Source organism: Desmodus rotundus, chromosome 12 (genome assembly GCF_022682495.2).
Source record: "Desmodus rotundus isolate HL8 chromosome 12, HLdesRot8A.1, whole genome shotgun sequence".
In the NCBI taxonomy this organism is placed as follows: domain Eukaryota; kingdom Metazoa; phylum Chordata; class Mammalia; order Chiroptera; family Phyllostomidae; genus Desmodus; species Desmodus rotundus.
This window is the reverse complement of record NC_071398.1, coordinates 76,593,583-76,609,551: the sequence shown is the minus strand read 5'-3', so window position 1 is coordinate 76,609,551 and position 15,969 is coordinate 76,593,583. Positions and strand designations below refer to the sequence as shown.

Genomic DNA, 15,969 nt, shown 5'->3' with positions numbered 1-15,969 from the left:
CTGGGAAGCCCCAGAGGAAACAGACTGAGTGATCTTAGTCTAGTTCTCTGCCTCGGTGCTGCCCTCTGGAGGCATCATCTCCAAATTCAAAGAGAACACAGTTACAGAGAATTTCTGTGTGCACCCTGTCTCTCTCTCATATTCTTTGTTGTTTCCAGGCAATAATACTTTCTTTGGGTTTGGAATAGAAAGTAGGAATGGGAGATAGTTTTTTACTACCTAAACTTACTTATCCCAACTTGAGATATGAAATATAAAAGAACTAGAACTAGTAACAGTGGTTTGATTTCCCCACCCACCAAGGGGAGGCCCAACATGTGAAGACATAGCCAACCCACAGACTAAGCCTTACCAGCCCACTCCCACTTTGTTCTGTTTGTGACTCTTAGCCTTGTGGCATTACAGTTTTTGGAGGGACTATAAACTATAAACTGATATGGGATGTGATTTGTGGAAGCAATATAATTAACATTAGACTTTGATCTTGTCAACTAAGCTATAAATGTCTAATGTTGGGACCGTGGAATTAAGCTTTTTGTATTTCTATCACCTAGTATTATGCCCTGCATAGTTTAGGTGCTCAGTAAAAGTCTGTGGGTGATGATGCAGTGGCTAATACCATGGAAAATCCAAACCACAGTGACAGAAACAGGGGCCTCGGGTGACAAGAACACATAGGACCAGACCAAATATCAATGAACAAACTGATCTTTAATTTACTGACCTAGAAGGCTTGCTCTCCATTGTGGGCATGGGCCCTAACTATTTACACAGAATCACTGTACAATATTTACAGCAAGATGTTAGACATGGCATCATTCTGGATAGGCAAAGAAGGGGTAAGAAGAGACTATGAACAAAGCCCTGAAATTAAACGCAAGTAGAAATCTGCAGATGTGAGTAGAGGGAAGGGTAAGGGCCAAGTCATGAGGGATGTTGGTAAGGCAGACATGAAGGAGGAAGAGCATCATACCACTTCTAGTGCATGAGGGAAGAGTCCAGCAGGATATAAAATCTTTAAAATTATATAATTTGTAGTGTGAAGGGAGTAAAATCTGCCACAAGCCACTTTTGTGAGGAAAAGAGGCAATTAGAATCTTACAGACTATACCTTCTATCTCCCATACCAAAAGGTAATTTTGCTGCTGAATAAATTCCTAGGTCAGGGGACTGAAATACAGAACAAAATCTTAAACAGATTTAAGAGAAACAAAGTAAAAAGAGTCAAGAGAGACACAGACAATGCAATGAAGCAGGAAAAGAACAAAAGCTCCAGCAGATCTGAACATCAGAATCATGCTATTACCTACACAAGTAAGCTTTCCTCACCTCATCTTGTCCAAAGCTCCTTCCTCTATCCCCAAATCTCTCAATTTTAACTTTAAGCAAGGAGTAGAGTTAGGATGAGTCTGGTACATTGGGGAGAATCTAAGATTCATCTTACCAATTCAGGTCCCCTCCTTATCCCCTACAAGAATATCAGGGCTTGAGTCGTAGCCAAGGACAGATTAGGGTTAGAATAGACAGGATGGAGGATATGAGGCCACAAAGCCCCACAATGCCAGGGCCACTGTGCCAGAGGCCTAGTTTGTCCAGTGGAATGAAGAGATCACAGGCATTTCTGACTACATCCAGCAGAAGGGGCGGATGACCCCGAAGGACCCGAGCCAGAAGAAGGACTTGGAGCTGAAGCTTCATAGCCAGTTGGGGCAGGCCTCCTCCTGGAGTTCCTGGAACCCCAGATCCCCAAGTTTCAATTCCTCCTGTGACTCCCCCTCCAGAACCCTTCTGTCGCCGGCTATAAACTGAAGACTCTTGTTCCATCAGTAGGCGAATCTCATAAGCATCACGGCTCAAATTCATGATGAGTGAAAACAGATAGTACCTGAGATACACAGGATAAAAGGGTCAGTAAGGACACATACACCTACTTAGCATATCCAACAGAACACTCAAACATTTTTTCCTCCATAATGCAAAAGATTACATATTAGAATATCAGAAGTGAATGCTATATCCACTATTAGAAATGTCCTCAACCTTTCTATAACTAACATATTTATTTGTACCTTAAGATCCTGGCTTAAAATTCATGAGCATCATCAAATCTCCCAAGATCAACCTCAGATTTCACTTGGCAACACATCAGCACACACACATTCAACTTGAATTACGGTAATATAAATTTGTTTTAAAAGAACAAATTTCAGTTGTTTCAAAAAGTCAAATTGTAGATAATTTAAATTCAACCCTTTAAAAAATATCTATCTATCTATCTATCTATCTATCTATCTATCTATCTATCTATGTATCTATCTATCTATCTATCTACCTATCTTTAAGAGAGAGGAAAAGGGAGAGAGAAAGAGAGGGAGAGAAAAAGAGAAACATCAATCAGTTGCCTCTTGCATGCAACCCAACTGGAGACCAAACCTGCAACCTAGGCATGTACCCTGACTGGGAATGGGACCAGGGACCCTTTGGTTTGCAGGCCTGCGCTCAATCCACTGAGCTACACCAGCCGGGGCTATGTTTTGATTTTTAATCTACTTTCACAACAGTGGTATGTACTCAATATAATTGTCCTACCTCCAAAACACATCCTGAATCTAAATACTTCTCTCTGTTACACTCCATCTCCATAGTATAAGCCACCATCATCTCTTGCTGGAACTACTACTTTAGTCTTTTAACTTGTCTCTCCATGGCCACTCTTGCCCCTCACCCCCAACGATCTAATCTCATACAGTATGTGGCATAAACTCTCCTTCTTAAAACTCTTTATGGTTTCCTTCCTGTCACATTTAGAATAAAATCTGGGTAACTCACACAGGCTTAGACAGACAGGCTTTCAGACCTCAACACCTGACCCTGCCTCTCTAACTTGACATTATACAACTCTTTCCCTCAATCACTATGCTCCACCCATGTTTCTTTCTGTATTTTGATCCCTTCAAGCTTGTTCCTGCTTTAAGACCTTTACACTACCATATCCATCTACCTGGAATATTCTGCTTCCAAAATCTTCACATGTTTGGCTCTTTCTTCCTCTTTGGGTCTGAGCTTCAATGTCACCTTTTCAGAGAGGCCTTCTCTGATCCCCTAAAGTAGCTAGCCATTTATTCTCTACCACATGACCCTATTTTAATTTCCTGAATAGAATTTACCACTACCTGATATTTTTCTTATTTGTTCTTTATGTCTGTCTCCTCCCATTACAATGTAAGCTCCATAGGAGCAGAAATCTTATTTATCTTTACCACTGTATCCCTGTGTCTAGACCAGTGCCTGCATATAGTAAAAGTTTGATAAACATTTGTTGAATGAAATGAATAAACATGGCATATAGACTCTTCTAGGTAGGTGCTTTTCCATACTACTTCAATCATGCCTCTGTCTCCAGCCCTCATACATCATATGACATGTTCTAGTTATAAATCGCTGAAAAAGATGAAGAGAAAAACAACACATAAATGGAAATAGAAAGATACTAATATAATTTAAAAGGACAAAGAGAATCATGGCAAAAAATAAAATACAGATGATATGTATACCATAATTTCATTCCTAAATCATATTTCTCTCCACCTTTATTACCAGCCAGATCCTTAGTCCAAGCCAACATCATTTCTTGGCCATATTAAGACATCTCCTCCTCTTTTGGCCTACTGCAATCAATCTATTTTCCATACTGCAGCATAAGAGGTCTTCTTTAAACACAATTTTGAATTATGTTCCATCCCTACTCAGAACCCATTTTACTGAGGATAAAAATTTGTTTAAAAGCTAAACAAAATATCTTATTATTGCCCAAAAAGGCCTTTCATGAATCATCTGACCCCTGTCATCTCTCCAGTTTAAGCATATGCCTTTTACTCAACCCTGTCCATTACATTGGCTTTCTTTCTATTTTCCTAATTCCCCAAAGTCTTTTTTGGTTCAAGGTCTTCGAACATGTTATTTTCTGTTTAGAAAGGCCTTTTGGCTACTGTTTGCTTTGTTTAACTTCTACTCAAACTTCAGGTCTGAACTAAAATATTACTTTCTCAAAGAGTTCTTTCCTGATTTTTCAATCTAAACTAGCTCCTCTTGTTACATATCTCATAACTCCCTGTACTTTTCCACAAATATGTGATTTGGTGTTTATTTATTTTAATATATGACTACCCCACTAGACTAGAAGCTTCATGAGAGCAGGAACCATGTCTGTTTGGCTCAGCAGCAATTTTCAACCAGTGTGCCACATGAATTTTTAAAACATGCAGTACCTAACTATTTAGTCAGGGGCACTAACCTCTCTTCCCTTAGACCGTCAAATAAAAAAAAGACAACAGCCAAAACAACAATAGCTGTCTGGTATATTCACCAGAGAGAATTATCCCTATTTTTTTTTTGTCAGATCAGCAAAAAATATATTTTTCATGTGCTACAGAATTTTAGTATTTAGTTTATGTGCGCCATAAGATGAAAAAAGTTGAATATCACTGATCTATAGTATAGATAGAAGCAGAATTAAAGCCATATAATATCTTTCTCAATCTTATCATTCGTCATGGTAGAATGTTTGTCTTCCATCTGCCTCCAACCCTTATTCTCTGATAGTTTAAGATCTAAATGAAGATTGGAAGCCAAGTGATTGATTAAGACATCTACATTCTGGGAAGACCCTGAGAAACCTTTCTCTTATAAAATGCAAGTACGCAGTATGAAAAATACAAAAGGTCTTGTAGAATAAAAGGATATCAAACCTGAATGAACGCTGGGCCCACTTCTCCTGATCCACACCGGGAGCTAGTCCAGACTTTCCAGCCCACAGGACATTGTCACAGGCAAAGTACAAGGCTCGATTGATGTGACTAACAGTGATGCAGAATCTTAGGACAACATCTGATAGGTGTACAGCTCGTTTGGCTGACTCAAGGGCATCTGCTGAGTTACCCAGCCGTAGAACTTGTGGGGATCAGCAGGGAAAAAGGAAAGATTTGTAAGCAGAGAGACAAACAGGGAGCAAAAGAGAAAGAAAGAGAAAAAGCAAGTGAATGAAAGTTGAGCAAGCGATAGAAAAAAAAAATAACAATTTTTAAAAAGAGCAGTAACAGTTCATTCTTTTTCACTTCAAATTTTAATTTGTATCCTGGTTTAGTTTTCTCAAACTTGCCCTATTCTTTCCAAGTTTTCATTACTCTCTAGCTCCTGTTCTCTTATCTTCATTGGGAGGCACGTAGGGGATAAATGCAGGGCCAAATAAGGGAGAAGAACTGGCAGAGAAGGTCAAAAACATGAAGGAGGGAGTAAGGGAGAATAGCTAGGAATGGAGGAAGTGTTGGGGTAATAAAGGGAAAGGCAGATTACTTACGCTTTCTTCCTAGGCTCAGATGACCCTCCAGTTGTCGAATCTGTTTCTGTAACTCGGAACTGGCCCCACTTTTCTGCAGTGTGTGACCAAGAAGAGAGCAGGCGTACTGGGCGGCTCTGGAGGAGGACACAGGCAGGGTAAGGTGGAGACCTCCCTAACCTCCCGCTCAAAAATGTCCTCTAAAAGGCAAGGATGGACTTCCCTTTTTCCAGGTTGAGACCATTCCCTTTCCTCCTCTTCATGTCCATAACTCACCGTTTCTTTTCAGGCCAGGATAAGGGAAAGGCCTAAGAATAAAAAGAAGCCTAGGAGGGAGTTGGGAGCCTACTTCAGAGTTGAGAAAATAAGAGATTCGGGAATGCTGACGGCTAAGAGGACAGGGAAGGCACAAGGTCGTCATCACAAGCACACCAGGGAGAGCAAGTCTGTGACATGTGAGGGGCTGAGGGATAGTTGGCGGGCAGATTCTTCTTCAGAATACGTGAACCAAGAGAGTTTAAGGACCTCGAGCTGAACTGACACCAGAAGACAGGAGGGAGGCAGAGGAGTTCCCCGGTGATAGCAGGACAAAGGCACACGGACACTTGGAAAAACTCCTCAGCTCTGGGATCACTATACACCGCGGGGCAAACGCTCCTCATTCCACTACCCCCTGTGAGAGAAGTGTAGGTCCTATGTGGACACGGCAACCCCGAGCGTCCACCCGGCTGGGCCTCTCGTGCCTCAGTTTCCCCATCCTTCCCGTGGGTAGAAACGAATCATCCCATGCCTGCTCAAATCAGCGCCTCAAGGTCCGTCCAGGCCCCCGTAGCCCGAGTTGACCCTTTTTGACCCCGTAGTGTGAAGCGACCACGCCTTACAACGGTCTTCGTCTGACCTCCCTCCCCCACTTCGTTCTTACTCGAGCCGCACCTACACAGCCGCTCCCGGGCCTGGCTCTGAGCACTGAAGCGGACCCAGGCATCCATAACAGCGGCAGCCCAAGCTCCACAGCGCCGCTCCCACTCCACTTCCCGCCCCCTCGTCACGCCTCCCGGACGACTCAACGGTGCCTCGTGAGGGACAAACATCATCAGAAAGGAAAGCGAGTAGAGCAGTCCTCGAAATGAATTTCAGAACGGAAAGCGCGCCTATATCTGCATGTTTTTGTGCGTGTCTCCATTTGAGCGTCTTCTTATCAGAAGGCTTCTATTTTCCTAAGCAGGCCTCCAGCCGCACGTTCTGCATTATACAGTCTGAACCAAGGGAGGGACTTGCGAGAGAGGGGTGGGGCGACAAGGGCCGCCATCTTTCCCTCCTCCCCCTGCCGGGGTGGGTCCAGCGGAACACCCTCAACTCTCGTCTGTCTCTTTCTGACTCTCCCTCTCTCTTACTCCCTCTCTGTTTCCCTCTCAAGTTCAGGGCCCCAGGAACTAAGTAATTCTATGGAAGTACAAGCCAGCACCAGGTTCCATTTTCCTGCAAGACTCAGACAATTGGACAGGTGATCTCCAGAATACCGATGGAGTATCTCCAGAGACAGAGACTTTAGTGGACGAAATTCGCAATAACTAGCTCCACATCCTGAAAAAGGAGAGTGAAGATTCAATAACCGAAGCTAACCTCTTCAAACCCACACTTCATCCCCTCAACCCTTTCCCTTCTAAGTCACCGTGTCTGCAGGCAAAGCACCCGTTGGAGACAGCGACGTGGGAGGAGGCCTGGGGGCGGATCAGGAGTGGAGATGGAGCACTCAGAGCTGAGAAGCTGCAGCCAGGGTCCTAGTGGGAGTGATCACTGTGCTGTTTTTCTGCTGTTGGACATAACCTGGCCATGCTGTGGTCAGTGACAAAGCCGCAACCCAGCCAGCTCCGTCCCTCTCTGGTACAGACTATTCTATTTGTCCATTTAGCAGCTTTTGATTTACTGGTCACTTTTGTGGTTATACCCCTAGATGCCATCTGGGAAATCATTGTTCAATGGCTGGCCGGGGATATCACATGTGGGACACTCATGTTCCTGAAACTAATGGCCATTTTATGCGGCAGCTTTCCTGCCTGTGGCCATTGGGCTCCACTGCCAGGCAGCAGTTCTCCACCTGGCTGGATCCCAGTCAACTGTAAGGAAACTTCTGAGGGCAGCCTGTGGACTGTTTTCTGCTTACCTTGTCCCAGGTGAGTGACTTGTCTGGACTCAGGGTTAGAGTGAACAAGAATTTGGGTGCATACATGAGCCTTCAGAGACAATGGGTGTGGCTGGCCCTAGTCAGCCCTTAATCTTTAGGGAGGAGTGTCTGATATTTTTTGCATGTTAATTTGTATCTCTATTAAGAGCCTACCTCTTAAAAGCAGTACGCTTTTATCTACCCTCTTCCATCAGCTTGGTTTTACTACACTTAGCTTTCTCCCCTTTGCATCTTCCTAATCCCACCTTGCTTCAGGACATTGTTGCAGAAAAATTGTAAGGCAGGGAGGAAACATATATGGGGGTCTAATAAGAAGACAGTGAAGCCAGGAGCTTTGGTTAATCGATTCAAAAAAAAAAATACTGTACATCATCCCCAGGTAGACCTATTAATGCTCTATTAAGGATAGAGCAACAAAGTTCTGCCTTCAAGAAATTTATACACTAGTTCAGGAGACAAATTAATACAATACTGTGTACAGTTAAATGTTATGCTAAAGGTAAGTATAAGGAGCAAAAGAACAATGAGGAGTGTCTGATCCACTCTTGGTCAGGGAAAGTTTCCCAGAGATGTTAAAATTTGATAGGTGTTAAACAAGTTAAAGTAGGAGGAATGCTAGGGAGGCTGGAGGGTAGTGGATCTCAAAGTGGTTGGAGCTGAAGGTGAGGGCTAGAAAATGGTAATGAACCACATTACAAATATTAAGCTTGTACTTGACCCTCAGGGTAGTGGAGAGACACTAAGGTAAAATGTGGAGAGTGACACAATCAGATTTGTATATTTTACTTTAGTTTTATTGTGAAATGGGTCTCAAAACTGGAGAGGGGAAGGGAGCATCTGAACTTGGGTACCAGGTAATCAAATCTCAATATGAAAATGAACTAGAATCTAGAAAGAAGTTAAATATGAAGCAGTTTCTTCAAAATAAAACCCACTACCACCATAGGGGAGTGGAAGGGTGGGATAGGTAGACTGCAGCATCTGAGACTAGGATTAGGAGAATGTCTGGGGCTAAAATTTCAGTCTCTCAAATGATAATGCATTATAGAGTCAAACATTTCATCCTTAAACCCTCAAATATTAAAACATGTAAATACTGAAAGTTAACCTGACTACAGTTTTAAGACTATATACAAGGTCTGTCCAGAAGGTAGCCAGCCATATAATAAGAAAAGGACATTTATTGAAGAAGATACAAGGTACAGGAAACATTGTACATAGGACAGTGACACCTCAGTCCCCTTCAAAGTAGGCACCTTGGGACATCACAGTTTTCCCAGTTGCCATCAGCTACCCTGTTGTATTTTCCTGAATTTCAATGACAGTCTCATTGACAGTCTGAAATCTTTTCCTTTTCAAATGTGATTTTAGTTTTGGGAAAAGCCAGAAGTCACAGGGTGCCAAATCTAGGCTATAGCAGGGCTGAGTCACCTGGGTGACTTGATGTTTCACCGAAAAACTCTGCATGACCATCTGACCCTCCCCCCCCACACTGTTGATTCAAACCAGGGAGATGAAGAGGGATGACTGAGAAGAAAAAAAAAACTGCATGAGATGTGATGCATGAGCAGGTGTGTTTTGATGAAACTGCCAATCACCAGTTGCCTATAGCGACAGCCTTCTGAATAATCAAAACTTTCTGTGGAGGAAATGTTCAAGCTTAACACAAAATTTGACAGATTCATTGCTTTACTCAGTCATGGTCACACAATAGACAATGGTCACACAATAGACATGGCTCACACAACAGTGTCTCCTGTACCCACTGACTAGTACAGTGAAGTCATTGTTCATGCACACACATTCCAGTCCACTCTCCTTGGCTGCCAGGTTACATCAACTGTTGTGCAAACCATTCTTGTTATATTAACAATGGCTGGACTTTTTCTGGACAGACCTTTTATATATGTCTTCCAATAGTATGTTGCATACAGGACCTCTGCTACTCTAAGACTTAAAAAGCAGCTTGTTGCCTCTGTAAAAGTAATTACAGTTGGGTTTGTTTACAAGAAGCAAGTTTTAGGTGTGCACTTGGAGTTAGAAACCTGTTTTGCATTGTTTGCTTGTTTTACTTTGTTTTTTTCTGAGTCTAGGCTCTACCACTAACTAGCTATACGACTTTGGCTAAATCACTTGAAATCTATGGGCCACAACATGATGACACAGATGAATTTCATTCTTTCTTAGAGCCTGACAACCTGATTAATAGTTGCAATCTCCATTTGCTTCAATGGCAAACTGGTGGTAACATTGTGATACATGTGCAAAAGGTGTTGCAGTTAATTCCAAATTAGTGTCCTCTTGTATAATTCTGCATTGCCCATGTTGTTTTTAAAATATTAGAGTCAAAAAAATTTTTAAGTGTGGTGTTAGTGTGATGAAGTACTGAGGTAGTTCGAAATTAGCTTGTAAACTCAAGTTTCAGGAGTATCAAAAGTAGTTGAAAAGGTTTTTAGGTGGTAAATTGTATATAAAATAGGGAAAGGAGAGGCAGAAGGCAGGCTATGGATCAAACCTAAGTCCAGGAGCCGAACCTATTTTTAAACCCCTTCTCACAGTGTGAAGTATTTCTAGGCACAGTACAAAAAAACCCCTAAAATTCCCAAATGCCAGAAATATAGACTCAAGATAGGGGAAGAGTAAAGACCAATGTCCAACTGGCATCATAACTCCAACCATTTCATAGAATTGTATCTCTATGGCTGCTACTATCTGCCTTTCCTAAAAGTCCCTTGTGTCTGCTGAAATCACTTTTCCAAATGCCTTATACCTAGCAATCTGACCTACAGAACTTGCCTTTTATCAAACAGTGACTCAGTCTACCTGACCTGAACGAAGGTATACTAACTCTGAAGCTCAAACCTGAAAAATACCCTACTGATTCAAACCAAAAACTCAGCAATTTACCAAAAAGGGGGAGGAGCAGCAAACAGCATATGAAAAATGTTAAATTTTATTATTTAATATTGTTTCACCATAATTATTGTATTGTACATAAGACTATTACTAAAGGTCACTTCAGAAAGGCTGCAAAATGCCTTAAAATTTTAGCAGCACCCATTTTACACAAGATTTTTTTCCACAAAAATCACAGACACATCGGAAAAATCATTTCATCTAAAAATGTTGGTGAGGTGGAAGAGATGTTTTTATAAAGTGTAATGTTTAGCTTTACTTTCACTCATGTAGGATCCCAGCATTTATACAAAAAAACACTTCTGTTATTTCACCTGTTTGTCCTGTATACCCTCCACCCCCAATCCCTGCCCAAGATACACACATAGCTCAGTATGCTGTAGGATCTTAGTTTGTAGTGCGTAAGTTTTGGAATCAGAGATCCTGGCCCTGTTAAATAGTGGCTGTGTGGTCTTGGATAAATTGCTTAATCTCTCTAGACCTCCTATGTTCCACTCATTCATCTAACGAGTATTTATTGATCACCAGATACAGTGGTGAAGATATTCAGTCACTATCTTCATGGAGTTCAAAGTCCACTTTACAGACCATGTGGGAGGATAGTCAAAGCAGGACAGTACAATAGAGTTGGCTTTGGAGGCAAACCTTGGTTCTAAATCTTGGTTTGGCCACTGTGACTGAATTTTTAGCTTGTTCACTTTCTGTAAAGTGCAGTGTTTAGAATAGTACTTGAAAAAGCAGGATTGTTTAAGTCCCAGGATTTAACAAACTTAATGGTTAGCTCCAGTGCCTAAAGGGAATATAAGGATTTTCAAGATACATTCCTAACCTTTTTAGTATTAGCACCACGGGAGAACTGTAACTCAGCACTGCACTGTTTTTCATAGACTCAAGGATGAATTGGGAAGAGATAGTGTCACACTGGAAGGTAGGTTGGGGGAAGGTGAAAGAAGACCAGTTTTAATAGTCCTCAACCCCACTGCAGCAGTTTTTATTCCATACCACTCACCAAGCTGGCCCAGACCCCTTCACTCAGTGTGTCACCCAAAGGCAGCTTCAAGGCTCAGTAGCAAGAGACCTCTTCACCTTCTGCTGCCCATTCTGCTGACACTGACTGCCATGATACCACACTGTTTTCAGTGTGTCTAGTCCCCTGACAGTGAGGGTGAGTCTTCAATCCCCAGGCCCTAATCCATACCCTAAAACTATTGCCTCTAGCCTAATTATTTATCTGATAGCTACCTATCAAACCAAAACATCCTAACTGAATTTCTAGTACCTCATACTGCACAGTTTTCTTGAATGCCTTTAATTCTGAACAACCTCTAGCCATTGTCTGAACTTGTGTTAGCTGTGAAAGGTGATCAATCTTCCCCTTTACTCTTGGGACACCATGAAGTCTTAAAGTAGACTTAGTAGCTTCATATAATAGCACCTCAATCATACCTTTTTTCTCCAGCATGTCTGTCATAATCCCTGGGGAGAAGGGAACATATAGTCCCAAGATGGTAAGAAGTAGGTTTGCAATTTACCCTATATTCAGGTCAAGAGGTGAATGATTCTGGATTTCATTGTATTTTTTTAAATTCCCAGCTCCTGCCAGTGAATTTGTCCTCTGCTGCTCCTTAGACAATTGCCCCCCATGTCTGTCTTGCTGACCTCCATCCTCTGCTAGACAACTGGAGGTACAAATGTGGCAGCAAGGGCAGGAGAAACAGAAGAAACATTTCTATAACATCCATTTTCTCAGGATAGAGTATATGTAGGATAAAGAGAGTAATTCTTTAATATCCTGATAACTTCTCACTTCTGCCCTTGCTCTCTTAGCTTCCAAGAAATACCATGTAGTGTTTCTACTTTGACCCTTTGAGACTATGTCTAATGTAGAAACTCACACAGAATTCAGCTAATGGGAGAAGTATATTCACAGTGACCCATACTGCCTTACTGTAAATAGTACTTCAGAGCTTGCAATGTTAGAGCAGAAAAGGAATTTTAAATGTAGAAAACAATGGGACATTTATTCATAACTCAAAAAAAACCCAAAACACCCCACTAAGCAATAGGATAAGAGATTAATTATAAACAGTGAGTTCCACCCAGCCCTATTTCTCCAAGGCTGTATGGTCAAATGGAATCTCTGGAGAGAACACCTGGACAACAGAGGATTGTCAGCGGCGCCTCCGGTCTGGACTCCTGCTGCGTCTTCGGCCACCTCTAGGGAAAAGGAAAAGGGAGAGAGGTACATAAAAAAGACATAATACAATGTTCTTTTTCTGTATTATTATATTCCCTTCACCGAGATCATGTCTGCCCCCTCCACTTTACCTCCTCTTGCCCTTAGGTGGACCCCGAACAAAACACCAGTCCACACTGATCGGCTGTCCCATCAAATCCTGGCCATTGAGTCCCTCCATAGCAGCCTGGGCCTCCTTATATGTTTCATACTCAACTAGAGTATACCCCTAGGGCAAATGAAAAGACAGATATCAAAACCCTCCTATTCCACCAAGCTATTTTCTACTTAAATAGAAAAAAACCTATCAACTTTCAACAATGAATGTACATCATATATCCCTGCTATATATACAACATGCTTGTGTCTGTCTCTGCTGCATCTAACAAAATCAATTTCCAATGTCATTTTACTCCACTTCGCTCTTGGCCAACCATTGCAAACATGGGAGACCTATCAAGGTTATGGGGGAAAAGAGGCAATGGAGTATAACTTAGGATACCTTCAGGTATCCTGTACGCCTGTCCAGGTTGAGGTGGATGTTTTTTATTTCCCCATACTCTGCAAATTTGTCATGGATGTCTTCTTCCGTGGCTTCCTCATGGACTCCAGTGACAAAGAGAATCCAGCCTTCAACAGCTATTGGGGAAGGGAGGGAGGTTGTTTGAATACATAAGAAAAAAACTTGAGGCAAGATCACACAGGAACAGAGTGAGTGCGGATTCCAGAGATTGGTAAAGTTATCTCTGACCCCTTTCCTACTGGGTTTTATTTTATTGGTCTCTTAATTCTATACGGACACAGATACCTTACAGGCTCCACTTTACTTACAGCGTTGCGGTCCGGGTTCATCTCCATCCTGTTCCACGCTGTCATAATCCTCACGCATCCGTGCTCGAGACCCCTCTTCTAGGAAACATACACGCGATCACTGGAAATCCCCCTCCTCCCACTGTTCCCCATGAATCGGAGCGGGTACTCCAAAACCCGGAGTTCCAGCCGATCCAGGCCCATACTCGCCACACTCACCGGAGCCAAAGCCGCGGCCCTTCCGTTTCTTCGCTTTTTCTTTCAGTTTGTGGATGCTCTCTGTAACCCCACAAGCGAAAGAATAAATAACAAAGATAGCATTTAAAACAATAGTCTCTTTCCCAAGACATTACCTGACAGCGGACCCCACCACCTCTAGTCCCAGTCCCTTCCTGTCCTGCCTATCTGCCTCCGAATGGGGGCGGAATCTTCATTCCAACCGAAGCCCGGTTCCCCGGCTCCCATCCTCACTGCCGTTAGGGGAAATTATGTTTCCCTATTACGCCCTTCTCTCGCACCTTCCCTGCTTCCCGCAGCTGCTTCCACTGTCCTCACCGTCCCCATCTTCGTCCATGGCGAAATCCTCGCCCCCAGCCTCATGAAGATCCAGCACGTCCGCCATCTTGCCTTCGTAGTAAAGCTTGTAGGTGCCGCTCAGCAATTAAGGACCAGGACCGGCAGTCGAAGGCTTGCTTTAAATCCCGCCCTCGGCGCGGAGAAATCTACGCACACGGAGGCGGGTCTAGTCCGGGAAGAGCCGGAAGTGTTCCTCTCGCCATCTTAAGCAAGTCGTGAGCTGAAAGCAGGCCGTGTGTGAGGGTCTCGGTAGGGCTAGCTAGGTGGAGTCATTGGCTCCTTTTCATTTAGGGTAACCGAGGAGAAGTACTACTGACAGGGAATCCCAGCCTGATTTCTTCAGTAGAGGGTTCTCTTCTCTTTTCACCCCGTACTAGGTAGTGGAAGTTGAAAGTTTTTTTCTTTCAAAATTTCCAGGCCTGTACCCTGTTCCAAGGAACAGCCAGATCTATGATGTAAGCATTAAAATAAAATAGTTTTATTAGCAATGCTGGCCCCAAAAGCTGATTCTGGAACATACTGAAGTACCGAATTTCGATATTATAAAAACTAATTTATAGACAACCAGACCTGGTTGTCTTGTGAAATTATTTTGGTGACAGACACCAAATTAAAAAAAAAATTTTTTTAGTATAAAAACTTTGCCCACCACCTCTGGGAATTTTAAAAAAGGTCATGGCTTTAAAAAAAAACCATGGGGTCGGGGCGGTTAGCCCTAGCAGGTGTGGCTCAATGGATTGAGTGCTGGCCTGCAAACCAAAGGGTTCTATACTAAAGTCAGGGCACCTACCTGGGTTGCGGGCCAGGTCCCCTCTAGGGGGCGCTGGAGTGGCAACTGCACCTGATGTTTCTCTCTTCCTTACTCTCTCTGAAAATAAAATCTTTTAAAAATATATCATTAAAAAATATGAGTTTTAGCTTCTTGGAGGATGGTGTAGGCTTATAAAATTTCACATTTAAAAACCTAGGAATTGAGGCAAAACCAGTATTGCCCCCAAATCCTGGAATCCCAATGTAGTCCTTAAACAATAGTAGACTGCAGATGCACTTAACTTTTTAATGAAACAATTTTCAATGTTTATATGTATCTTGTACTAGAGGAGGTGCTGGCAATACAAGCCAAAATAATTGTATTATCAACAATCACTTTATATATGAAAGTGGTAATTCTATCACAAAGCAGTATGGTGGTACAAAGCAAGTTTTTAATAGGTATGTGTGTAGGCGAGGCCATGTAAGGGAGGGCTTCTGTTTAAACTGGGCTTTTAAGGCTGAGCAAAGCAGTTGTGTTGAGACTAGGAGACACTAATCCTTTCTCCACAGTGAGTGCTGCGATCTTTTAAAAAATTAACTTAAAAAAATCAATTAGTCACCTCCCTTTATTTTTGCCCTTTGAATAAAATTTAAATTCACACAGCCTGCTCTGTGTATGTGTACAACCACTTCCACCACTTTTCTCTCTTACTGGTTAAGCTCAAGCTCTCCTTGCACTTTTCCTCCACTATGTTGTATTGTATGTACTCTTTTCCATCTCAGGACTCATGCATCTTTGTGCTCTGATGCTCTTATTCCAGCTCTTCACATGACCAGTTCAACCCCATAATTTAGGTCTCCCTAAAATACTACTGTCACCCAAAAGGGTCTTCTCTACCCTCCTATCCTTCACTCTGTTTATTTCTTCACAGAACTTAAATCTGAAACTTTAATCAGCTTATTTACTTCCTAACTTATTTAATGTCTGGTTTCCCCATTGTGATGTGATTGTTATGGCAAAAACTCATAGCTATATTTGCAAAGTTTAGACTAGTGTCTGGCTCATAGTAGACATCTGGTATATACTTATTGATTGATTGAATATCGGAATGACAAGAAATTCTGTATGCCTGATGCTGTGTGACCTAGGAAATAAAG

General features: G+C 42.3%; 2 protein-coding genes and 1 long non-coding RNA gene across 8 annotated transcripts; 1 reads left to right on the top strand and 2 right to left on the bottom strand.

Annotated features, from left to right (window-relative positions):
• Nucleotides 1-692: 692 nt before the first annotated feature.
• PEX11B (peroxisomal biogenesis factor 11 beta) lies at nt 693-6,396 on the bottom strand. The gene is made up of 4 exons (XM_024574652.3): nt 6,269-6,396; nt 5,357-5,472; nt 4,749-4,950; nt 693-1,885 (listed from the first exon to the last, which is right to left on the bottom strand). Exons 1-4 carry the CDS (start codon nt 6,322-6,324, stop codon nt 1,480-1,482), a joined length of 780 nt encoding a protein of 259 aa, XP_024430420.1. The 5' UTR covers nt 6,325-6,396; the 3' UTR covers nt 693-1,479.
• A 242-nt stretch (nt 6,397-6,638) lies between these two features.
• On the top strand, nt 6,639-13,019 carry LOC139440422 (uncharacterized). 3 transcript variants are annotated; one of them, XR_011650652.1, is made up of 3 exons: nt 6,639-7,176; nt 7,290-7,509; nt 12,555-13,019. It is a non-coding gene; the product is annotated as an uncharacterized lncRNA (long non-coding RNA). The 3 variants fall into 3 exon arrangements; XR_011650653.1 differs by having other exon boundaries at nt 6,639-7,219; nt 7,384-7,509; XR_011650651.1 differs by lacking the exon at nt 6,639-7,176 and having other exon boundaries at nt 7,226-7,509.
• Nucleotides 12,430-14,175, bottom strand: RBM8A (RNA binding motif protein 8A). 4 transcript variants are annotated; one of them, XM_024574663.3, is made up of 6 exons: nt 14,038-14,175; nt 13,702-13,761; nt 13,504-13,581; nt 13,175-13,311; nt 12,765-12,901; nt 12,430-12,653 (listed from the first exon to the last, which is right to left on the bottom strand). In XM_024574663.3, the coding sequence occupies exons 1-6, from the start codon at nt 14,102-14,104 to the stop codon at nt 12,608-12,610; spliced, it is 525 nt and encodes a 174-aa protein (XP_024430431.2). In that variant the 5' UTR covers nt 14,105-14,175; the 3' UTR covers nt 12,430-12,607. The 4 variants fall into 4 exon arrangements, with proteins under 4 accessions (XP_024430431.2, XP_024430438.2, XP_045037678.2 ...); XM_024574670.3 differs by having other exon boundaries at nt 13,504-13,578; XM_045181743.3 differs by having other exon boundaries at nt 14,001-14,153.
• Between the last annotated feature and the right edge of the window lie 1,794 nt (nt 14,176-15,969).